Source organism: Lepidothrix coronata, unplaced genomic scaffold, assembly GCF_001604755.1.
Source record: "Lepidothrix coronata isolate B3197 unplaced genomic scaffold, Lepidothrix_coronata-1.0 Scaffold165, whole genome shotgun sequence".
In the NCBI taxonomy this organism is placed as follows: domain Eukaryota; kingdom Metazoa; phylum Chordata; class Aves; order Passeriformes; family Pipridae; genus Lepidothrix; species Lepidothrix coronata.
The window spans coordinates 1277250-1303043 of NW_016690345.1; the positions used below are offsets into that span (position 1 = coordinate 1277250).

The 25794-nt window shown below is 44.1% G+C and overlaps 1 protein-coding gene across 14 annotated transcripts in view; it reads left to right on the top strand.

Annotated features, from left to right (window-relative positions):
- Positions 1 to 25794, top strand: part of UNC80 (unc-80 homolog, NALCN activator) — a 120290-nt gene that overhangs the window by 77264 nt on the left and 17232 nt on the right. For all 14 annotated transcript variants that reach the window (XM_017829501.1, XM_017829507.1, XM_017829502.1 and 11 more), the window contains 17 exons: positions 285 to 374; positions 774 to 875; positions 3067 to 3247; positions 4158 to 4426; positions 7251 to 7385; positions 8085 to 8223; positions 9861 to 9957; positions 10635 to 10805; positions 11014 to 11106; positions 13021 to 13056; positions 13372 to 13590; positions 16046 to 16246; positions 18555 to 18678; positions 20967 to 21092; positions 22936 to 23059; positions 23792 to 23998; positions 25029 to 25213. In XM_017829501.1, the coding sequence (XP_017684990.1) occupies positions 285 to 374; positions 774 to 875; positions 3067 to 3247; positions 4158 to 4426; positions 7251 to 7385; positions 8085 to 8223; positions 9861 to 9957; positions 10635 to 10805; positions 11014 to 11106; positions 13021 to 13056; positions 13372 to 13590; positions 16046 to 16246; positions 18555 to 18678; positions 20967 to 21092; positions 22936 to 23059; positions 23792 to 23998; positions 25029 to 25213 (2499 nt within the window). The remainder of the gene's footprint in view (positions 1 to 284; positions 375 to 773; positions 876 to 3066; positions 3248 to 4157; positions 4427 to 7250; positions 7386 to 8084; positions 8224 to 9860; positions 9958 to 10634; positions 10806 to 11013; positions 11107 to 13020; positions 13057 to 13371; positions 13591 to 16045; positions 16247 to 18554; positions 18679 to 20966; positions 21093 to 22935; positions 23060 to 23791; positions 23999 to 25028; positions 25214 to 25794) is intronic.

Sequence of the window (25794 nt, forward strand, 5' to 3'; positions counted from 1 at the left end):
GCTCATAGAGCCTTCATATGGGTGATATAAAGACAACAAAATAATAAACATCAGTTTTCAGGACTGTGATACCAGCACGCCTTGATTATCACAAACATATTTGGGTACTTTATGATTAAAAACCAGAAATTAAAGACCAGAACAGTGTACGAGCCTGACTGAGGCATGCAGGTTTGTGCCTTTATATGTTATTATATTAGATGGATATTCTTCTTTTGGATGTTGTGGTCTTTGTACAAGACAACTAAAAAGTAACAGGATGTTTTGATTTCTTCTTTTTTCAGGAGTGCTTGGAGTTTTTTAACATACCTGAAACTCAGTCTTCTCATTATTTTTTAATGGATAAGCGTTGGAATCTCATTCATTACAACAAGGTAAGGCAAAGATCAGGTTCAGGCGACTGTTCTTTCCATCTTGTCCCTTTTTCAACATCAGGGTTATCTAAAGGAAAACAAGCAGCCCATAAATAGACAGAGTTCTGTCCTGTGAGCACCACATCTTCAGTGTTTAGTTGTGTGTGAGGTGAAAAATTGGAATTTGACAGAAGAGGGAAGAGGCAGAGGAGGAGTCCCTTGCTCTTAAGTCATTAATGTCTAGTTTTCATAGAAAAGAGCAAATTTCTCTTCTGTTTATGCTCTTTCATGATGCCTGACACTGTCTGAAAGCCCCTGCCCTTGAGAAAGGGCTAAAGGCTTTTTATTCTGTTGTGTTCTCTTGATTGATGCTGTTATGATTACATTTGTTTAAAATACACTTTTTTCCTTTCCTGGCAGACCTACGTCCGTGACATTTATCCTTTCCGTAGGTCCGTTTCTCCCCAGCTCAACCTGGTGCAGATGCATCCAGAAAAGGGTCAAGAGCTCATTCAGAAGCAGGTATCTTACTGTGCCATCAAACACCTTTGCCCAGAAACAAACCTCTGGTTCTCCTGCCTGGGGTACCATCTCTGGTTCCATTTCCATCTGAGGGGCCATTTCCGACGGTTGAAGGTGGATAGGGAGGGGGAAACTCCAGCACCAGGGGTTTCCTCAGCCCCGGAGCCTGGAGGGGAGAGGTGCTCCCCCCTCCCCCCCCACCATGGCAGCCACAGAGACAGCACACAGGACATGGAGAGGAGGCAAGAGAGAGTTTATTGTTGGGTTGGTTACATATATAGGTTTAGGAGGATTCACAGAGTAACCAATTACAAGTCTTAAGGGGCTTACAGGAACACCAGGCACAGGAAGGGGTTAACAACCAATAGGAAGGGGTTAAAAAAGGCCAATGAAAACACCTCAGGACATCTTCCCAGGACAACTTCCCAGGACACTCCTGCATGGGAGATAAGAGTCCTTCACAGAGGGTGTCAGGGAAGAAGGAGCAGTGACTTTGCAGAAATACAAAAAGCCATTTTGAAAAATGTTTAAACCACAGTTTCTCATATAATGCAGATTTACTGCCACACAAACCCTATAAATAAATCTTTCTTTTCCCTTTAAAGACCTTCACTCGTGCTTCATGTAGATCAAGAACTTTGTTCTAGCTGTATCTGCAGAGGATGGTAATAAGCAGGAAATAAAAAAGGGGATGGGGGAATATGGTTATACAGTATGCATTTGGGTTTAACAGTTGTATTATTCTAGTGAAAAAACAGTTACTGTAGTTATGTCCCTAGCAATGTGAGTGTAGGAAAATATCATCAGGAGTGGTTATAAAAAGCAGCTATAAAGCTGCTTAAGAGCTACTACCAGCTAAAATAATGGAAAACATAGTTAATGCTGTTTCATATGTGTATGGCACAGAATAGGGAAATATTTCGTGTGCTGCATCTGCCAGTAGAAAGTCTATAAAAATCTGAAATTACTTGGGATCATTTTGATTGCTTCTCTAACAGAAATTACTCTTACTCTGGTTCTAGGAGATGTGTCCCAGAAATGAGTAAGTTTGATACATCCTACATGATCCAAAAAGATTTAAATGGCCTGTCCAGTTTTGTCAGGGTATTATTTTGCTTTCTACATTTTTCTATTTAGAGTACTTAGAGGTCAAAATATTTGTAAGGTAAAACTTACATCAGCCATCTACCAACCTCTCTGTAATCATGCAAGATGTTGCTGGAAAACATCCAGCTTCAGCAAAGAAAGCAGCTCTGTAGCCACTGCCCACAGAGCAGCAATCCATGGAAAAGTACTTTCTTTATTGTTGATTGATTGAGCACCCAATTCTGAGCTGAGTGCACTTCAGAGCAAGGTCACAGCAAGGTAGGACATGTGAAGCTGGGCTTTGTCACATGTTAAGCCACATGCTTCCATGTTTTAGCTTCTTCCCAGTAGCTAAGAGCTGCCTCAAAACTGCTTCCAAAGACAGTTGCTTCTAGTATGAAGCATCACGCTGCCTCATGGTTACTTTTGGTATCAAAATAGGCTGGTCCTACCAGTCACAAGTTCAAAGGAGGCTGGTAGAATGGAACTCAGGTTCCCAGCTGGTTAAACCAGAAGTGATTGTCTCAAATCAAGGAGGACTTTGCTCCTTTGCAGTAACACAGATTCTGGTCTGCTTTGTTTTATTGACTGCTTTGCTTTTGCAACTATACATACACTTTCTACAGTCAGATGTGAGCCATCCTCATCCCAGAAGACAGATAACAATTCCTACTTCATGTTGACTATAGTTTAAGGCCTTGCAGAAAGCAACTGCCAACCATATGGTTTTCAGTTTGGAGTTGGTTTTCCTCTGGCCACATTGGGGCTCACACTGGCAAAGCTTACATTAATCTACAGAACGTCACATGGGACAATGGCAAAGTGTTTGACAACCACTTAGGGTCCTCCAGAAGGCTGAGATAGAAAATGTTGTTAGAAACTTTTTTACAAACACAATCCATCTTTGCAGAGCTGGGCTGGAGAACAATGGTCACGTAAATTCTATCCAAAGGGTGCAGCACTAGCCCTGTGAATTTCAGAAGAATCCTCTGGGCCACGAGTGCAGCATCCCTCCTGTAAGAGGAAGCGAACCTAGGGTACATATACATTGTAAAGAGCTTTTTGGTCAGACTGATGCAGATCCTTGTCTCTTTTTCTCTGTCAGGTGTTCACCCGCAAGCTGGAAGAGGTGGGGCGAGTCTTGTTCCTGATATCCCTGACGCAGAAAATACCTACTGCCCACAAGCAGTCCCATGTGTCCATGCTCCAGGAGGACCTCCTCCGCCTGCCTTCATTTCCCCGAAGTGCCATTGATGCCGAGTTCTCACTGTTCAGTGACCCCCAAGGTATGGCCTTTGGGAGCTTTCTCTGGGGCTGTACAAGACCGAGAAGGTTTCGGTGAGGTACTTCATTTGCCCACAGGCTTTGCAGCATAGCAGAAGAACTGAAAGCTGATAAATCTCTTCCTAGGGACGATGATACAGAGCTGTTGGTTTGTAAGCACAGCAGAAGGGAGGGTTTCACTGTCAGAGGTCTCCAGACAAAGCTACTTTCTTTAGAGACAAATGAGAATAATTTAATTAAGTGTTAAAATTATGCATGATGCTACAGCTGCACTACTATGTCCAGTATCATAACTGCTCCTAAAAAGGATTTTTTGGAGCCCTTTGCCACCTACTTTGAGGAAACAATGGGCTTCCAATGAAGACTGGACAAATTCTGCAGCAGGGATGTAGAAACTGCTCACTTTTTAGAAACTTTACTCAAGGACTTCAGGATTAAACAGACCTCTGTTGCAGGATGTTAAGCATTGGCAAGTTCTGTAACAGGCCCTAAAGGCACTTGATTTCAGAAGCATTATTGTAACTCTGCATAGATGTCCTGTCATGTGTGGGACACCTAGAGGATAAAAATTGAGCATAAATCCACGCAGCTGTTCAGATTGTGTGAGGCAGATGATGCACGTACAAGCTCACATCTTCCACTTTTTAAGAGGAGAATTTCCAACCAGCAGGGAGCAGATTTAACAGTGTGAGATTCATTATTCTCTGTCTTCATGTTGGTGCTTTCAGTCAATGTTTGTTCAAGCCCTGTGGGCACTTAAAAGGGTACAGGATGGGTGAGATCATTTTTAAAAGGCAGAACAATGGTCAGTGTTGTGGGATGGTTCTTTGCAGAGGCCTTTGGCCTCTGGGAATGTGACAAGGCTGGCTGTGGTGGACAGAGTTGAGTGCTGTTGCCTCTTTTCCCCTGCAGCTGGGAAAGAGCTCTTTGGTCTGGACACTCTTCAGAAAAGCTTGTGGATTAAGCTGCTGGAGGAGATGTTCCTTGGCATGCCCAGTGAGTTCCCCTGGGGGGACGAGATCATGCTGTTCCTGAACGTCTTCAATGGTGCCCTGATCCTGCACCCCGAGGACAGTGCCTTGCTGAGGCAGTACGCTGCCACCGTCATCAACACAGCCGTGCACTTCAACCACCTCTTCTCCCTCAGCGGGTACCAGTGGGTGCTGCCCAGCATGCTGCAGGTGAGCCACTCCCAGGAACCACACGAGGGAATGCTGCTGACCAAGCCCTGAGTTACACTGACAGAGAGTAGGGTTGGGTTCGAAATTAGGAAGCTTCCCTGCGAGGGTGGTGAGGCACTGGAACAGGTGGCCCAGGGAAGCTGTGGATGACTCATCCCTGGAAGAACTCAAGGCCAGGTTGGACAGGACTTGGAACAACCTGGGCTAGTGAAGGGTGTCCCTGCCCATGGCAGTGGGGTGGAACTATGTGATCTTTAAAGCCACTTCCAACCCAAACCATCCTGTGATTCTACAATGGAACTGACACTTAACAGGGGAAATTTTAATCTGCTGAGTCCTGGTGAGAGCACAAATTTTGTAGGCCTCAGGAAGGCAGCAAATCAGGGTGGGATGGCCCAAATTAGCTTTCCCTTTTCTTCTTGAGTAAATGACTACATTTTATTTACTTGTCTGTGTTAAGTAAATGAATGTCCATTTCCCTTTCTCTGTACTGCCACACAGAAATGTGAAATTTCTGGACAATTTTTGGGCCTTGGGTCTCCCTCGGTGGTTTCTCCTCCAGGGACGGCTGAAACTTGGGGAATCATTGAAATATCTAAGTTTGCTACTTGCTGATTGAAACAAAATTATAATCACTTTTTAATTATGAAAAACTGTGTGTTGTCTTTTCCTGTGAGTGATGACAAGTACTGGAAGTGTTAGAGGTGGAGCTTCTCTTTGCTTTGAGGTGTACAGGTAGACCTTTTTTCCTGTTTACTTTTCAGAAAAATTAGCTACTGAAAATGAAATTTAAAAAAGTAGTTCTTTTACAGAAAGAAAGGATTATTTCTGTAGGGCTCGAAGACAGTATCTAGAGATTAAGTATTATAATGCAAATACAGAAAAACTATCATTTCTGTAAAAGAAGCATCCCTGTATGTATTCATTTTAACATAGTTAATGGAGCACAGTAATTAGGACCAGTGATTACTTTAGCTACCTAAACAAACTCTTTAGTAACTGGAAACTGTAATACCGTGCCTTACATAGTTAGATAAGTATAAATTGGATCCAAGTTGGCAGTGCATGGGTTTATTCATTAGAAACAAGACATTTTGAAATAAAATAGCTTAATAACATAATTTGAAGTACTTGGCAGTAATCATTCAGTCCTATGAAGAAGTCTCACTTCATTTTCACTTCATATGCAGAGAAATTAGCTTGTAATTCTTTTCTATCCTCCCTCTCCCAAATTATTGTCAACTACTGAATTAATAAAATACCCCTCTTGAGATGTAAAAAAGCAATTCCAAAAGAAAACCCAAGTGTTGCTGAGCTTGTTTGGTTTTGCAGTCCTTCACTTCTCTGCTTCAGGCACTCAAGATTAGGTGGTTTGTGGTCAGTTCTTCTACCACTTCTGGGTTTGATCCAGTCTTTAATTGAACCAGCCATTAACAGCTTAGCTCCTGTGCATACATACATAGACCCCCACAGGGCTCTTTTTGATGCAGGTTTTTCCACCTTCTTTGGTAAAATGTATATACAGATAATTATTTCCCTTTTCTAAGATAAATGAGATATTTCTGGTGTCCTCATAACCATCCTAGAGGCTTCTGGTTGTATTAAAGCCACGTTAAACTCAGCCTACCAGGTTACTGAGGAGTGAATACATCTCTGCAGAGGTCTCACACTAATAATTTTTTAGAAATCTTCAAGAGCCCTGGGCTGTAATGTGAATTTTGCACTACCAAAAAATCTTAGTATTTCTTGTTGTCAGCAAATACCAAGAAAATCCTTCCTACCCACACCCCAAACAAGACTTGTACCAGCAGAGAAGTGCAGACAGGTGATTGGAATGGACAGAAAAAGGAGGCACAGAGAAGTTGTTCCTAGCAATTTATATTGTTTACATAATAGAGAAAGAAATCCCACATCTTCGGTAACATATTGGTTTCATAGTTCAGTGGCCACCCCTGAAGGAAATGCCACTCTAAAAACCTTAAAAGATCTTAATAGTGGGTGGCACTGTCAGTGTGTTGGAGGACAGGCTAGGAGTCCAAATTATCATGACAAACTGGAGATGCAATTGGAAAAAAAAGGAAAGAAAACAGATCATGTTGGTCAGCTTACACCTTACTTTCAAATCATCAGCCACATAAATGTGGAAGGGAAAGTAGCTGATTCAGTAGCACCTCTGCAGGACAGTGTGTTGGAGTTTTTATAGATCTGAAGCTAAACTCGAACCAACAGTATCCTTCTACTGAAGGATAAAAGAGAAAAATACCTCAAATGCCATTCTGAGGTGCCTACACAGATTTGTATCTTGTGAAAGAAACATGGAATAATTCTGCTGCTCCAATCAGCAGCACTCCTGACTGGAAGTATTGTCTCTGTCCAGTGGGCACTGCACGAAAAACATCAGTTAACTGAAGAGACTGCAGAAGAACAGGGAGGTTCATCTAGAAAACATGTGTTGTCAGGAAGGACTAGAAGATTTGATTAACTAAAAAATATGAAGATTGAGGAAAAAAGCACTAACTGGCTTCTGAGAAGTAAAGTGCTTCTAGGAAAGAGAGGGAAGGAATCTACCTGTGATACATAGGACAAAAAATAATGGACTAAAGGTGTGGCAAAGAAGGTTCAAGCGTGAAAAGCAAACCTTTTTTCTAAGGGTAGTTTGTCCCTGAAATGCGTTGCCAGGGAGGGTGGCCCAGTCTCCCTCTTTAAAAGCCTGCTAGGCAAACATGTCAGGAATGACCAGGCTGTAGTTGATTCAGTCTGGGCTCAGGAGATGAAGAGTTCTTCCCCTGTAGTAGTGCCTCCATGTCCTCCTCCATCTGCTCAGGTGTACTCTGACTATGAAAGCAACCCCCAGCTGCGCCAAGCGATCGAGTTCGCCTGTCGCCAGTTCTACGTCCTGCACCGCAAGCCCTTTATCCTGCAGCTGTTTGCCAGCGTGGCCCCTCTCCTGGAGTTCCCCGTGAGTAAGAGTGATTCTCTAGCCTCAGAGTGGGGAAGCCTGTGCATGCAGCCAGCCCCTGTCAGAGCTCACAAACGGAAAACACCGAGTGCTGAACAGAACTGGTTCTTAAGCTTATTTCTGCACACTTGTGTGCATCAGCTGATGGAGCAGGGTGCTGAGATAATGGGCCACTGGTATCCAGGCTAGTAAATGCGGTCTCATTTCAAATTTCTGTGTATAAATACATTATAAAAGGACAATAATGATTTGTAGCTCTTCAAATGCATATCCATTCCTAGCATCCAGCAACAGGAATTAAAAGCTTAATGCCAAGTTTTAGTACATGTGAACTCGAAGACTGGGTTAGCCCTGTTTTGAAATATTCCCTTATTACTTTTTAACATTTTAGTGAGTTAAGGCAAGGTAATGGCATCTTAATTTGAAGTGGGGCTGCCAAATCTAACTGTACATACACAGCAAGCACACAGATCTGTCCTTCACAGGGCAGCAAGGGTCTGTGTGCAGTTTTCAGATCATGCTCCCGCTGTAGCATCAGTCTGTTGAGTCAGGCAAGCCTTATTTTTTGGGAGTAGTGAGCTCTTGAACTCCATATGGGCCCTTTGTCAAAACAAAGGTTGCCCACACCTCCAGATGAAGATTCCTGGGATGCACACAGGCCCTCAGAAAACCAGCCATGAATGTTTGTTGTTGGAACAGGATGCCACAAACAACGGAACCAGCAAAGGAGTGTCAGCTCAGTGCCTGTTTGACCTTCTGCAGTCCTTGGAGGGAGATACTCCTGATATTTTGGACATCTTAGAGCTGGTGAAAGCAGAAAAGCCTCTCAAGTCATTAGGTAACAGCAGAGCACCCTTTCTTAAATTCTGGTTTGTTGTTTATTGATTCAGCATATATTTGATGCAGTCTGATTTATTCAGGGCCCTTCTCTTCTCCCAGAATGCTGTCATATTTGTTTCTTATGCCTCATAAGAGTTGGCTTTATCACCACCATCCTTTTGATATTTTCTGCAGGAGGAGAATTATTAACTTACTTCCTTCCAAAGCTACTTTTTCTGCATTAAGCCTGCTGGTCTGAGACTAGCCCCTGGCATTTTGAATTTTATCATGTGTGGGTGAAAAATAAAGATGCCTAATAAACTGTATCATGCTGACAAGATCATCCTCTGCTCTGCTCCATGGGGACAGGAAACAAAAGCGTCCTCTCCCATGGGCAGACTATGACTAGTAGATGATGATGGATGCTGTTAGATATCCAGCAGTGCTGAGCTCCTGGGGGGATGTTATCACGAGGCAGAATATGTATGGCTGTATGATGTATCCAGGACAAGTTATCCATGCACAGTATTTAATAATTTGGCTACTTTGTGATTTGCAGAGAAGTAATTTTTGCTGATTTTTATTAGGATCTTCAGCTTACTTTCCACATTTGCACTTTCCTTAAGTAATATTTATCTTGTTGCACTGTGAAGCCTGACTAGCTTTAGAGTTAAAGCTTTGTTACATACTGGGATTTTATCACAAGTTATAATATAAAATAGTACAGAAACAGGAGATACTTCTTCCTCTTGGTTGAATGTAGCAAACGTTTATATAAAATCTTTGGGGTTTCTGTGGAGGGCTATTCAAAGACATCTCTGAAAATTCTCAAGTGTGTGTGTTGGTGATGAGGCTGTAGATGAGTATGTTGTGTATCTGGTATCTTCCATATGAAGATCAGAATTTTCTAAAATATCTGACATCCAAATTCCATTGTTGGAAGCGGTTTGTTTACATGTTTTGGGACCTTAACTTTTACTTGGGCTCCTGCATACCAAAGTCACTTCTGAAAACGGGACTATATTGTTGTATTACAGATATTAATCTTTGGATACTTTAGTATCTTGGTGCCTGGAACTAATTATCCCCAAAGTTATATTTGTAGTATGGGACTTAAATGCTTTTGAAGACTTTCTGTGAAACCACTAGCACAACAAACTCACTTTTGTGCTGGCACCCATGTGGCTAACAGTATAGAAGGTGTTTGATTTTTGGGAAGTAAAACTATCTTCTGCCATCAGTGGTGTATCACCATCATTTTTTGTCTGGTGAAAACATGTAAGAAAAAGCGGGAGGAGCATAAAAATTATCATTAATTTGACACGTGCCTTTGTCATGTATGAGCTTCAGACTTTGCTTGTGATGGATGGTGTTTTTGAAACAGGACTCCAGCAGCTGTAGGCCTTGTGTTCAGCCATGAGTGACCTACTGAGAGCTGTTTCTCACCTACAGAGTCCTTGGACAGCAAGGTGCAAGTGGGAGTGCAGCATATGTTTCCTTTATATAGACAGATTTTTATCAAAAGCCAGTGCCTGTTGGGCAGTTTTAACATGAGAAGGAAGCAAGTGGAGAGAAGAAAAAGGAAAGAGCGTGCTAGCTCCTTTCATATTCAGTATGATTGTGTGATAGTGTTCTCATATTGCTTTACTCCCTCAGACTTCTGCTATGGAAGTGAAGACCTGACCTTTTCCATCAGCGAAGCCATCAAGCTGTGTGTGACAGTGGTGGCCTACGCTCCTGAGTCATTCAGAAGGTGCTAATCTGTTATATTGGTTTGTGCAGACTCAGAAAAGGCATAAAAGCTGCACAGGGTATGTGAAAGCAAGGCTGGAAAATGGAGGCAGAGGGTACAGAAATGCATTCCAAACACGGGGCTTCCCTGTGAGGCCAAGCCCTGGCTAGAACACCAGCTCCAAATCCTGCCAGCCGCCGGCTGCAGCGCTAAGCAGGATGGCAGCTGGAGCAGCAACACATAAGCTGTATTTCCCAGGGGAGACACACCATTTCCTGCAGGTTTCTGTCATCAGAGAAGCTGAGGGGGAACTGGAGGGGGAGAAACAGGCAGCTGGAAAGAACAGAAAGATAAGAGAGTGGGGAGGTAAACTTGCTAAAGTACAAAGATTAATTTGCAAGAAGGAAACGAGAATAAAAGGATCTGTGAAAGGGAAGGTGGTTGTTAGCAAATGGATGACATATCTGGAAGATACCCAGAAGTTCAGGCTGTTTCCATTACTATTATTGTTTCTTGCATCAGCTAATTTTCCCCCTGAAATCCCTCATCCAATAGTTTCTTTGGCTCTGGGCTTCTAGTGAGAAGCAATGAAATCACAAGCCCAGTGAGAGATCCAGGGGTCTTCAGATAGGAAGTTAAGCCTCTACCTAAAGTGAGTTTCAGGACTGACAAAGTAAAACAGATCGTTATTTTTCCAGCCTCCAGATGCTGATGGTCTTGGAAGCGCTTGTTCCCTGTTACTTACAGAAACTGAAGCGACAAACCTCTGAAGTGGAGACTGGGACAGCAGCTCGTGAGGAGATTGCTTCTATGGGTGCCCTTGCCACCTCTTTGCAGGCCCTCCTGTACAGTGTAGAAGTTCTCACCAGGTAACCCACGTGGGTCAAAGGTCTGAGCTGCATTTGGTTTTCCGTGTGGGAGAGGGAATGCACAGGAGGCCACAATGTGCATCTCAGCTTGAATAACGGTTGAGTTTGAGACATGGTAAAGTTAGTGCCAGATTTCACCAGATCACAAGGAGGATTTCATTGTGCTTGTTAGATTTAGTGTGTAATGTGCTGTTCACCTCTTTGCTAGGCCTATGACAGCTCCACAGATGAGTCGATGTGACCAGGGCCATAAAGGGACCACAACAGCAAACCACACCATGACAGCAGGTGTGAACACCAGGTAAGTCAGGGGCCTTTTCTTTCATTTTTCTTAACAGGTTTTTAATTTTTTTTGAGTAAGGCAGCATTGCTTAGAGTGCTTGGCCTCAAAGAGCTGAGGAAGTGCTCTACATATTGTGAGAGAACAGTCACATAAAAAGAGCACATAGCCCAAGACTGCATTTCTGATGGCACCCAAAATACTCAAAACTAGAATTTCTGTTTAAAAATCACGTATCTAAGTAGAAGACCAGGATATCAAAATGGATAACATCTATCTTAAATTACTTCCTATTTGTTTCTCTTCTTGTATTCTAGAAGTATACTGCCAAAGCAACTATGTCCCTCTTCTCTGTGCTTTGCTTCCTGCTGAGTCCACTGTCAAAGTGACCACTGGCAGAGCACACTTGGACAGCAGAAGGGTCAGATCCTTCTGGCCCTGTTTTGAAGGATTGAACAGCAGTACAAGCATAAACTGCATGTCAGTTGATACTTGCAGACTGGCACCTCCTCTAGGTTTCTTTTCTTCCCTTTTCCATTTCCTTTTACATTTCCTATGCTCTCCTTGTATGAACTTTACCTCCACACTGGTCTATGGTTTTTTTGCAGTTGCAGATAGCAAAGGAGGAGGTGATGGAGAATTTGAGAGAAGTGGAAGAATGACTGGGAATATTTTTGTCCTTCTTAAAAAAACCCCAACAAAACACTAAAGAACCTTCACGTGGAAGAAGGACATGGCACCAGCAAACTATAATAGTGCTCCTTGGCCATAGTGGCCATTCCAGTTAGGCTGCTGCAAATCAGACAAGGCTTCTGACAATTTAGTCATAGAGAAAGGACTTAAGAAATTTTGTTATAAAATCCACCCACAAGCATTTGGGATTATGAAGGGTTTTTGTTGCAGTACTGATTACTTTTCTAGGCAGCTCTGCCTTCTCCTGGCCGGACTGTGCCTTACTGTTGTCCCCTAGAGCTTTCCAAGTCATGACCTGTCTTTTTTTTTTTTTTTTTTTTTTTTTTGGTATTCAAGGGAGATAGTGTACACATCTTGGTTCATAACTCCTGGAATCAGCCTATTATTCTTTAAGATAAATTCAGGCATGGATGAAACACAGCTTTGACTTTCAACCCCTGGTCTGAGAAGCAGATAAACTCCTCCATGCTCGAGTCTGAAGTGGGTATATGCCATTTACTTCCATTGCAAGATTGCCCAGTCTAAGGAAGATAAGCTGTAATGGAAAGTACTGCTTTATTATCTGTCTGCTCATTTTGGAGAGCAGTTAATATGTATCTGCTGACAGGCAGTGCAGAGATTCCCAATGCCCTGTGACTCAGGCATCTTGATTTACATTTCCAGATCTTTCTGATTATCAAATGTTCAATCTCTGATCCAAAATATTTTTGCACTGCTCCAGATTTCTTGCCCATATTTCTTCTACTGTATTATCATTGCAACAGACATCTGCTGGCAACAGCAGGAGTCTCATGAACGATCACTGTTACAGCCTTGGACATGTTAGCCAAGTGGTGCAAGGTTTATTAATGCTTTCTCAACAAGAAGTGTCAAGAGAAAATGACAATAAAAAAACACACTGAGGTGTTTTTTCCACTTGGTGAGCTCTGGATTTGTGGAACAGACTGAGCACTGGAGGGAAAATCAGTAAGAGAAATTGAAAGAGGGCTATGGTTTATAAGCTTAAATTTGTCCTTTCATAACAAGGTGGATAACTGTAGGAATATGTTGTTTGCAGCCAGTTGGGAGGTAAAGGCTGTTCAATGTGGTAATTATGTGTAGCCATGGTTCCAGTGACACAAGATACCATCCTTCCCTGGTGAGTAAACCTCTGGGCTACAACAGTATCACTTTCTTTCAGAAAGGCACAGTTTAGATATTACTGAGTTGCTGTTTAAAACCTCCCTGTTTCTGTTTTCCCAGGTACCCTGAACAAGGAACCAAACTACACTTTATCAGGTATAGTAAAATCTTTGCCCAGTCTTCCATGACATATGATGAACTGTTCATATGCACTGCTGCTGTGACAGGCAGCCTTTTTTCAGGGGAGGGTAGCAAAGGATAGTTCATACAGAAAAATATTTACATTTTTAGCATGACTTCGCATATTATAATTTTCCTTTTTTGTTTTTTTTTTAATTGCAGGTGCAACTGCTTTTCAATTGCAGCAGAAAGCACCTGTTGCAAAAACGAGATGGAGACATTGTTATAATCTATCCCTGCTGATCCACTGCATATAACACTTCCTACTTTGTCTCATTTAATATTCTCCAGGGAGAACCTTCACATATTGGAGGAGGGCCAGGGTCTTCCCCGAGAGGAGCTGGATGAACGAATTGCCAGAGAGGAGTTCAGGAGACCACGGGAGTCATTGCTGAATATCTGCACAGAGTTTTACAAGCACTGTGGTCCAAGGCTGAAGATTTTGCAGAATCTGGCTGGTGAGCCCCGCGTGACTTCTCTGGAGCTGCTGGATGTGAAGTCCCACATGAGGTATTCCACTGGCATGCTGCTTTTCTTGCTCATTTCAGGGAGATTCCCTTCTTTTAGCTCTTAAGTTTTCATAATAGCAGATGGAATCACTTTTTGGTAGTGTAGTTGCATTTTTCTCTCTGAAACACGCAGAGGTTGTTTTGGATGTTCCTTAGATTGTACCTGATGCTGCCTGTGTATAAGGAAGGTTTCTCAAGCTCTCCTCTGGTCTCATTCAGACCCCCATCTGAAATAGCTCCATGGAAGCCTATCTGATATATGAGAATCAGTGGTAGTGAAGATCAGGGCAGATAAGCCTGTATAGACAGGGGGCAGGGGTTGGAGAGACTGCCTGTCTGGCTGAATACAAGCTGTATCCTTTCCTGTGACTCAGTGCATCAGAACCAGCAATTAACAAGCAAGAAAGGCAGAGCAACTACTCCATAAGTGCCTGAAATAGGGAGGAGGATGGGGCAGAAGGCATTTACAGGATAAAGAGGTGCACAAGTCTTTTATTAAGGTGCAGCACTGAGCCCAGCTTGCTGGCTGGACGCTCGCTGCAAAGTGTCACGTGGTGCTGACCTAGAAGAAGTTGGGAGTAGAGCCTCCTAAGCACTTTGGTCCTGATTCTCTGAGTTTGCCGTTCATGGTAAACACAAAATAACGTAAGTTGCTACTGAGAAGTTTGTCCGACAACTGGGACAAAAGAGAATGGACCCAATTCTTTTGTCAGTTTTTCACACTTTTTACACTTGCAGCTGGCAAATACTGCATTCTTTTCAAGAAAGGTCTTTCACGGTCAAAGGTTACAGCAGTAAAACCAAGGGGTTGATTTGCAGCAGATAATGAGCTGTGCTCTGATTCTCTTAAATGTCCTGGAGGTGCTAGAAATATCTGTTTGTTGGGGTTGGAACCTGAAGTGCTTAATCACAGACAGTCTTAAATAAAAGCAAACTTCATCATGGTTCTTACATAAATTTGTAAGTATCATTGAAATGACTGACCACATTTAACCACTGGAGGAAAAAACTGAGTTCTACCTAGAGAGCAGACTTACCAGAATGTGATGTGACAGCCATGGCCCTGGGAGGCTGACAGGTGCCATTTCAGAGGCTTCAGAAAGTAAGATAATATGCTAGTCACTTCAGACAGGCTGAATCTCACCCAGTTTTAGCCATTTAGAAGTTAAATGTTTAGTCTGCAAAAGTCATAAAGATCTATTTGGACCCAATGAAAAAGGGAGATGCATATCCAGTGAGCTGTTCATGCCAGTATTTCGGGAAGATAAGAATTTCCCAGGTTGCTTATTTCTGCATGAACAGAACTAGAAGATTAATTGAGATTGACCTCTCAAATTGGATGCAATGGATCTCACACTTTATAACACATAAGGGAGTTTTCATATACCATTATGTATCACTGATTGCCACATGTTAAGTTGCCAGCAAGAAGCTTAATTATATGATAATTTAAATTTCACAGTGTTTAAGAAAACAGACCTACTCCATAGTAGGACAAAGTAGTTGTAAAAAGGAATAATAAAGAAAAAGTGGATAAAGAAAAACTTTTATAGGACTTTTGGTTAATCTGAAGAATTCGTTGCCCTTGATATTGCTAGGCAGATTATAAAGATAATAGAGATATGTTCCATTAGTTGAAGGCATTTCAGAAAACTCCCCCACAATATGGATAAGGCTGTATTGTAATCATGCACTACAGAGTCCGTTTCAGGGAGTATACAGATTTCTATCCCTTTTATTAGTAGATGCAGCTTTATTTATAGTCTTTGTTTGCCACAAACATTCAAGTATTTCAGAAGATCTTTGTCAAACTGCGAGTGTGAGTTAAATGCTGCCGTGATATTTCGTAGTCAACACAGAAAATGCCATCGGCAAGGCCATCTGGGAGGGTTAGAAGAAGCAACAGCAACACAATCTGTAGAGGCATCAGGAGAAACAAATCAAAGCTGCAGGGAGTAATCCTACAAAGGACGTGTTGTGTAAACCCACGGACACGTTATTTTTAAAATTTTAACACCTGAAAATTGTACAGTGAGACTTTTTACAGTAGTAACACTGGAAAAACAAGCACAAAACCAAACCAAATCCATTTTAATAATATTGATATTAATGAATATTGACAAATAGGTTTTATCGGGTCTGTATTTCACAGACATTTGCAATGTTGTAGTCTGATTGACAGGTCAGATACTTTGTTTTCAGCTACACAAATCTGTGATTCCTCATGTCCCTTCGGCGCATTTAATGTCAACGTAAAAGTAATTTTTAGACCACTCGTGTTCTTAAACAGTGATTCCAGCAAGACAATCTTAACAGATTGTTTAGAGACCACATCTCAGAGTTTAAATAGCAGCACATTTTTACTAGGCTGCCAAAGATTTACCATTCAGTTCGTTTGCACCCGTGGAGAAACGCGAGTTGTGTTTGACTTCCCTCTTCACGATCCCCGGTCCCAGGCTGGCGGAAATCGCACATTCCCTGCTGAAACTGGCACCTTACGACACGCAGACCATGGAGAGCCGAGGGCTCCGGCGCTACATCATGGAGATGCTGCCCATCACGGACTGGACGGCCGAGGCGGTGAGACCTGCCCTTATCCTCATCTTAAAGAGATTGGATCGTATGTTCAATAAAATTCACAAGATGCCTACTCTGAGGTGAGCTGGTACGCTGGAAACCCACGGGGTCCGTTTCTGATGTTGCAAGCCTTGAAGTGTGGGTATGTCATCCTGGCTAAAGCTGTCGCATTGCAGCGAATCTTTACAACGTGTCAGAAAATTAACAGGTGTTCTTATCTCTGTTACGTGTTTATGTTGACATTTTTGTTGTGTCTTCTGGTAACAAAAGAAACACACGGTTACTGAGAACCACAGAGAGAACTTTCAGAAATGTCATTTTTCTTTCCCCGAAATAAGTCTTCAGATTTTTACCATCTCGCTGCCCTCTTTATTTACCTTAGCTGTGAGTTGAGGAGATTAATTTTATTTTGTAGTGGAAAGTTAAACTGTAGCAAGAGTATTTGCAGCATGGCTGTACTGTTACGTTCACTGTAAAGACGAAAATAGTCTGGAGCTATGCGATAGCTTCTGGATGCTCCCGAGTAAAGGGCACAGATCTGCATCAACTGCTTCAAGTCACGGGCTACTGGAAGCCTGGTGCATCACACAGTGGCATTATGGCACAGGCTTTGGCCATTTCAAGAAGTATTGACTGTGGAGTGTTCCTACCTTGGAGGCAGTGGTACAAATCCAGCCCGTGTAGTATAAAATCTCTCAGCCCTGTAAATTTTGCAGTGATCTGAGTAAAAAGAGTCATTGGTCTTAGTGACCCCCATCGGCATATGTCCTAAACTGCTTAAATCAGTCCCTTTGCTGTCAGTCTCAGCTGAGAAGCCAAATCATGTCAGAGAACATCAGAATTAGGTCCCAGTGTAAATTATCTGTACCCAGCAAAGATGGAGCAAATAAAAGGGAGGTGATCTCTTCTTTCTGGCATCACTATCTATCGCTTTCCTTTGGCAAACAACCTGCTTCAAGAAATTCCTGCCCTTGTAGGGAACTGCCTTGTAGGCAGAAATTTTGATACTTGTCCTTCCTGGTGGTTTGATTCTTTGTCATGTCTTGTCTGCTTCTCGCTCATTCTTTCTTTTCTCGCTCATACTTTCTTCTCCCTGAAAGGCAGGTAAAGGGTATTCTGTTCCTGAAGATCTTTCCTCTTTATGTAAACTGAATGGATGTTCATACATTCAAATTCCCTTCATATTCTCTCTGTCTGTGCCTGTACCTATGCTTGGCTGAAATTGCTCTTCTGTACACAAAGGGACTCAAAGCCACTGGATCAAATACAGCATCTACATTTAAGCATCACTGGGCCATCATTGGGTCTCTTAGGGATGGGCCTGGGTGCCAGAGCCCAAGAGCCATCCATTGGGGTACTTACATCACAGTCTTATATGCTGCCTCCTGTGGGCACCCCGCTCCAAACCCAGTGGAAGCAGTGCGTGTGTAAGAAGAATGCAAGAACAAACTACTATTCTGGAGATCTAAGAACTGTGGATGCTCAAAGATGAACGTATGTTGGTCTGTACAAGATCACACGTAGTGAACACTCCGTCCCCCGCGTCTCTGAGAAGTCTGGGGAGCTTGACTAGGATACTGTTTAGGATTGAGCTGACAAGCTATGCCAGCCTTATCTTTCTGTCCCAAAAAGTGCTTAGTCAGATGCTGGCTTCTGAACTGCACTGACTCCAAAGAGTCAGGCCCTGAGATGAAGGGTATGAACCACTTTGATGTTACCTACGCTGTGCCTGCTTACGACTAGGAAGGCGAATCCTTTCAGCAGCTGGCACAAGCCCTAAATGTTGTTTTGGTGAAAAAAGCAAAGTGTCAGCGAAGAAAGGATCCTGGAATGAAGGACTGGTGCTGATAGAAAATGAACCATCCCTCCTGAACAGGATGAGGGAGATAAAGATTGTACTACTGGGTCAGTTTACATTTGGGGCAGTCTGTGTTTATGAGTCACTCTGGCAGAGCAGACCAAGCTGCACAGTAGCTTACAGAGAGAACATCCATAAGCTACATGGAGGACTCACTCTCAGCTGGTAGCATGGCACAGTAGATCTTTTCCCCACATAGGGACACCCGAGACCACTGTCTGGGGCTCCCTTTCGTTTTTCATCTTTTCCGAGGGAATCGTCAGGGAGCGAAATGCAGCTTCACCACTGCTGCTGTGAGCAGCCAAGACCCTCTGCTTTGTTTCTTGTCTCTCAAATGCCCGATGTGCTCTGTGGCTCTGCGCTTTCCTGAGCTGCGGGGGTAAAACCTTCCGTCTGTCGCGCACTCTGTGCTCCCTGGGACGTCACTGCTGTCTGAAGCGTTTCCTCCGTGGGTGTCACTGTGTGTCGGTCGCGGGCGTCTGGTGGGGGGCAGGAGCCCGTGGCTAACAGAACCTACTGTTGTATTGCAGGCGCCAGGTTGAGTGGGAGCCTGCCAGCAGTTTGATTGAAGGGGTTTGTTTGACACTTCAGAGGCAGCCTATCATATCCTTCCTGCCTCACCTTAGGTCTCTGATCAATGTCTGTGTCAATCTGGTGAGTAGCCAAGTGGCAACCCCATGAACCTTTACTAAACCTCCCCCTGCTGTTGACTTCTCTGGACTGAAGATGACAGATCATTCCCACTCCTGTCATTTTACCTGTCCCCCCTTACCCCTGGCAGGGGGACTTCGCAAGTGACACTAGAGATAGCAAGGTTCATTTTTGAAGTGGTGCATGGGGAGATACAGTGACCGGTAGCAGCGGTCAGGCGATTTATTTCCGTTGCTTCCCACACACCACTTTGAAGATCCACCTTTGCCAGACTGAGCTGAGAGTTGAGGGCTGCAAGTTGGAGAGTGGGGTGGTGGAGACTGCACACACCTGGTAGAGACAGGGAGAAGGTGGCACTGGGGGTACCTACCATCCCCAGTGGGGGAAGGGCCCTGGTGGCTCTGTCAGAGGCCATCGGGTGTTGGCTAGTTAGAAGGGTTTACAAGGTGGATTGACTCCACTGTTTGCAATGTCCCTGGCTTGATCTAGTACAGGTTTGCACTGTACAATGTTCAGATCCCACTCCTAGTAGAGTTTATGCTCCTAGGTGTGTTACAACAGAGACATGCTTGGTCATTCAGAGATAGACTCTAGTGTTTGTACAGCTGTTACACTGAGGACAAGCCCCCACTTTGATAGCAATGTAACTCCAGCCATTTGGGCAAACATTCGTGCTTTCATTCCATGTGGAAAAAAATACAAATAAAGGGGGAAAGGCTGCACTAGCATTTTTATTGTTATTAGATTTTATAACATTTTCTCCTTAGAAAAAAAATGTTGTAACTACTTCTAGCAGCAACAGAAAAACTTTTCAGGGTTTACCAGTGCTCTGAGGGGCTTTGAAAACCATGATCACCAGCTAAAATGCAATATCAGATTTTGCCAGGTTCCTGTCCTTCAAGTCCATTCAGCACTCATTGCTGCAAGGGCAGGGAAGCTTCAACCTGTCAGTATATAAGACTTCTTCCCTGTTCATGCAGAGCTTCAAGCTGCCTGGAGCTAAGCCAGCTCTGGGCACTCAGACTACTTAAGAGTTGCTCCATGCAGAGGCTGCTACACAGCTCAAACACAAATTTGGAATGGACTTCCACTTTGGCAAGCAGGCATGGCAGGGTGAATCACAGCAGCAGGCTCTCCAAGAGGCATTAAGAATTAGCCAGTGCCCTACAAACAGAAAGCTCTGCAGTGCTAAAGTGCAGTTGTCATGCTTACATTCAGCTGACTGGGAACATCAGGGAGAGCTACCAGGCAAAGATGTACTCCTACTGCTAAGAATATTTTAGCTTTAGCTGTCAGAGCTGTGTGCACTGTGAGAGCACCCTGATTACATGCTGTATCATGTGTAGACCAGCTGCATCAAGAAGCCCAAAAAGAGATCATCCAGGAAGGCTGATCTCAATGGTAATCCACAGTGATGCAAAGAAAGGGCTCTGACTTTTTCCCTTCTAAATTGTCTTTTGGTTTTGTGATACAAAACTGGTTATTAGCTTTTTGCCCAGGCTAAATTTGGGAAAGAAGTGTGTATTCATCTCCCGTAAGCTTAGTCATCTGCCAGGTAACTTCTCCCTGTTCCCATCATCTACATGTGTCTAGTCATGGAGAGAAACAGGCATATGCAGGCCTGTGATTTAATTCCTCCAGAGGGACACATCCCAAACAGTATAAATAACTCTCCTCTTAGAAATGCTGTTTCCTAGTGCTGATATTTCAGGTAGTTCCAGACGAGGTCACATGCAGGCGACTCTGCTTCAGACATCTGGGGTCAGTCAGGTGAGATAAATCATGCTTACAGTTCCTGAGAAGAGACTGTGTTTGAGAGGAATCTGAACATTGTGCAAAACCCGGCTTGGGTCAGACTTAGGACATTATTTTTCAAGTAGAACAGCAAGGGAAGGGAAAAGATGTCCAGTTTCAATGCAGACTTTTTGCTTTGATGAAATATTTTTATTTGTTACAGTTGTCACATGACATATCCTCCAACTCTAGCTGTTCCACCGGTCCAGTGCTGGTCATTCAAGGCTGGTACTGGGTGCATTTATAAATGTACCAGGTTACCTGTGCATTCCTCCCATCCTTGCTGGTTTCCTCTTCTCCTCTTCCTTTCCCTGCTAGTACTCCTTCCCCTCACTGGCCCCAGCTCCTGCAAGGACCACTGAGGGGGCTGGTTCTCCTAGATCCACCCCAACTCAGTGCTCAATGAAAGGCACCTCCATTTCACTGATGTTGGAGGATATGGCATGGGTGAAACTGTAAGCAGCCAGTTGTGGTGATGTGCTCTGTTTGTATTGCAGGTGATGGGAGTAGTAGGACCCTCCAGTGTGGCTGACGGATTACCCCTTCTTCATCTCAGCCCTTATCTCTCACCACCTCTTCCCTTCAGCACAGCTGTTGTCCGGCTTGTAGCATTGCAGATACAGGTGTGTCTGCCCTGGCCTGTGGCCAGGCCTGTTAGAGCCTCGGGTTGAGACACCAACTCATCGGTGCTCTGTTTTCTTTCTGCGAAAGCTGGGCAAAAACTGTGGAACACACATCAAAAATTAAAGAGAAGCAACATGTAAATTCTCCCTCCTTTTTGAAGGCTTGAGCTGAGCTCAGAATTCCTCTGCTGGGGCCAAGTCCAGAGCAAGCATCCATCAGCTTAACACTGCCATTGAAGTCCAAAGGAGTTTGGCTGATGGATGCTGTTTAAGGCTCTGATAAGCAGGTTAGGATTCTCTGCAGGATCTAAGGAGTTAGGATAAGCCTCCTACCCCAGGGAGATGGGCCCTGGCTTGGGTCATGTCCATGCAACCCTTCCTGTCTTCCTGTGGGACCACGTGTGCAACTGAGAGTGGAGTTTGTGCGCTTCTGCTCTTACCTGAACTGATCACACAGTGTGCCAGCACAAAAAGCAGGGCAACTTGGCTTTTCAGCTGCTGACGCAATGGCATCCTTTTTATCCAGAATAAAAAAGAAAGCATTCTGGACTTTTTGGATCATTTCATCACTATGCCTTTCTCATAACAGTGCCATAACTATTGCAGAGTCTTTCTGCCTCTGTATCCCTTTCTCTCCCCATTAGCGTGAGGTTAGTCAGAGTGGTGTTCCAAGAAGGAACAGATTTCCTAATCTAGCTCCAACTTGCATACTTAAGCATGCATTGGCACATCCAGCTGAATACTTAGGGAGGTATTTCTGAGCATTAGGGCAGCTTGGGAAGGGACCAAAACACAGTGCCGGCTCAGAGCATGAGGCACAAAAGCACTTTTTGGTACAAACTGACACAGGTTTCTTCCAGCTCTGAGGCAATGGTTCTTTAATCAAAAACAAAAAAAGGGCCCCCTTCACCTTCTCTGAAATATTACTGATTTATTTTTTAAACCAGATACCAAATTAATAGTGTTTTTTAAAGTATTGGGAGCTTTTACTTTTTTCACCCTCTTCTCCCCGTTCACTCATTCGTGAGCTTTAAATGTAATGAAAACCAAACATGTCAAGAAAAACACGTGAGTAGTCATAATTCCTGATACTTCCAGCAGGATAGGAAACAGAAGTACTTCACACTCCATCAGAAAACTTCTTCTCCTGGAATTTCTCAGCCCAGGTCTGCAAGCTTGAGGAGTTGTATTTCACAGCTAAGTCTGTAGGAACTGGGATGCTGTAAATGAGCAGAAGTGCTGTCACTAGACAGTCATTTGTATTACCTCCTCTAAAGAAGGTGAAAGACCATTCAATTTAGGCTTGACTGTGTGTCAAGAAGTAAATGTGCATTTTGTTTATTTTTCAGGAGTTCATTCTTTGTGTTAGGGAGGATGATGGGGCAGAACAAAGTGAGGCAGAACAAAAAATGTGTTTGGGAATAGCCTCCATGTTCGGACAGCAGGATATTTACCTTATGTCATTTGTGCAGTTTTCTCTGTTCCTTTTTTTATTCCTCATAGTCTGGGTCAGGTCCTGATGCCACTCACAGAAGTGCAGAGTTTAGGACTAACACTCAGCTGACTCCTCTGGGATACATCTGATTTTATTAATGATATGTAAGAGTTAGGAATCTGGGCTTCTTACATCTTGCCTGCGACAAGAGCAGGTGACCCCCGTGTTACTCTGTGAGTTCCTTTTACTCCTGACTAAGTAGTCTGAGGGCTTGTTATTCAATCAGGTCCTCAATGCTGGTGTTACACTGTGTAAACAGGGTGCCTGGGGATCATCATTCCCTGCAGTGACTTGTGTGCGTGATCTGCTGATGAAATCTTTTAATCCTTTCTTATTATTACTGCACAGGCTTTGAAAGAAGATTTCCCCCTAAGCCATGTCGTCTCCCCATTCACCAATCAGGAAAGAAGGGAAGGAATGCTTTTAAACCTACTGATTCCATTTGTGCTCACAGTAGGATCTGGAAGCAAAGGTCTGACTAATTTAACAAAAGGAATTTTTCTCCCCCTTTTCTGACAACTGATGTTTGCACTTTCCCTGCCCTCTGTATTTTATTTTTGTTTTTTTTAATTTGATTTTCTGTCACTGGCAGTGTGTCAGCTAAGTGCCCTTTGGGTCCGAGACTGAAAAAAGCCCCACTGGGAGAAGCTGTTGTTGTTGTTTCTTTCCTTTGTTTCAGCTGTGCCGTGGTTCTTGAGTCAGGTCTTACACAGATATGCTCCTGCTTTTGAAACTGGAGTGCAGGGTGAGATAAATCTGTTGTAGCAGAACCCACAGAGGGGAGCAGAGGTCACGGAAATTGTGTGCCCCTGTGGATCACAGTCTGTCCAATCCATGCCACTTGTCTGGCACAAGTCCTGGTCCTTGTTTTCTGCTATAAAAGGTCTTCACTGGTAAATCTGTAAATGAAAGCAAAGAGTAAAGGGAGAGGGGAATGCCAAAAGGAAATGAGACCACTGAATGGGATATTTCTTTGTGCTGCATAGCTCTGTGTTTGTGTGTGTTCATGTTGGTGCTAAAATAAACTTTGCCTTTGCTTGCAGGAGGAGAAGCAGCATAACAAGGTGTGGGGGACGGAGTTTTGGCATAGGGAACATTTGAGATACACCCTGTTTTGCAACTGAAAAGGGTCTGGATCTTTTGGGTGTCTTTGGTGGGATGTAGCCTGATCTTTCTCTCTCTTTCCCCTCCCAATGCATCTCAGACAGCCCCTGGCTGGAGCAGCCTGAGGTCCTGCTGCTGCTCCAGACTGTTATCAATATCCTCCTGCCACCTCGAATCATCAGCACTTCCCGAAGCAAGAATTTTATGCTGGAGAGCTCCCCTGCCCACTGCTCCACCCCAGGGGATGCAGGGAAGGACCTGCGACGGGAAGGGCTCGCAGAGTCCACCAGCCAGGCTGCCTACCTGGGTGAGTGATGGCTTTTGCTGACCTCTGAGAAGAGACAGAGGTAAAGTGGAGTGCTCAAGATTGTAGAGAGCACCAAAGAAAACCATCTCAGGCAGGAGGTAACTGAACTCTTTAGAACTGCTTTAAGACTTGTCCTGAACAAGGGGCCAGGCCAGAGCATGAAGTCAAGAGCATCTCTGGAATATACTGCAAGGTGAGCAGTGTCAGCACTGCACCTGGAGGAGAGCAGCACAGGTAGAGGTCACTCAGTTTTCATACTGCCAGAGCACAGCAGTGAAGCCACAGAAGGCGAGTCTGACTGCCTGTCAGCCCCTACAGTCACAGCCTCACTGGCCCTTGGCTAGCTAGGGGTAAAGGTGATATCTGAGGAATGGGGTAGCACTGATGAAAAACTGGCAGTTCACCACTGGTTTAGACCCCTGCCCCAACAAACTGGGACACAGATGTATGATGGCTGAGAAGGCTTGGCTGTCCTATGAAGAAAGATGGAGTAGTCAACCTTCCCCCAACCCCCAAGCCTCCCTGTTTGTTCCAGACCAGTGGAGCATGGAAAGGGAGAGATTTCTTGTCTCTCCTGTGAGCCAAGTGTTGGTCACTCCCCACTTCAGTGAAGAGCACTGTTTTGTCTTCTGATCAGCCAGGGCTGTATTCCCACCCTGAGCTGCTTTCAAAATATCTGAATTTTGGGAAGACAAGAGAACTCTGCAGGGAGGGAAAGGGGGAGATAGAGCAAGAAGATACAGAGGAACTTAAGTATGAAGTAGGAAAATTTCTCTGGAAATGGAACTCCCAGTCCTGATCCTAAGGCCTTTATTACAAGAAGGGTGGTCGCTTCTTCCTTGCCACGTTTGGAGACTGATAGAAAGGACAGTTGTGACTCCGGGGTGTGTGGGAGTGCATGTGCACGTGCATGCAAGCATGCCTGTGTAGGTTTGTGCCCACCATGGCCCCCCTCATTGCTTCCCCAGTGCTTGTGAGGGACACTGGTAACATCTCTGACTGCCCTTTGCTGGTGTGTGTTCCCCTGTAGCCCTGAAGGTGATCCTTGTTTGCTTTGAACGCCAGCTGGACAGCCAGTGGTACTGGCTGAGCCTGCAAGTCAAAGAGATGGCCCTGCGGAAGGTGGGAGGGCTGGCCCTGTGGGATTTCCTCGACTTTATCGTACGAACACGGATCCCTATCTTTGTGCTCCTTCGGCCCTTCATCCAGTGCAAGGTAACAGTTGCTTTGGCTGCTGACAGATCATGCCTTGAAGGCAAGATATCCCTTATTCCCCAGCTGAGAACAGAGGAACAGCACTCCTGGCAGAACTGTATGTAGGGAATTACCTTTCAGAAGTTAGTAGACCTGAGAACCCTTTGAAACTAAATCACAGGGCTTTTCCCTAGCCAGCACTAAAGAGTATGCCAGTCATCCAGGAGCTCTGATCCATGGAGTACAGCTAGTCTTAGCTCCTCTGGATGGAAAGTAGTATAGGCTGGACCAAGAGTGTTTGCCTGTGCACTTAATTTTAGAACAAAGGCACTCAAAGCACTTCAAGGGAGTGTGGATGTGCTGAGCCTGGGAGGGTGTTGGCAGAAATCTTCCAGAAATCTCTCTTCTGCATAGAGCCAGGCAATACACCTACAGCCAGGAAGGACCTGGGTGAAGGTTCTGACAGGACTTTTGTGGACGGACAGACAGCTGCTAGGCTGAGGCAACTGGAGCTCAAGTTAATCACAGTTCTTCCCTGCTTATCAAGTAGACCAGCACATGGTACTCCAACTTATTTAGCCTACCTTGTCTCTTGGACAGAA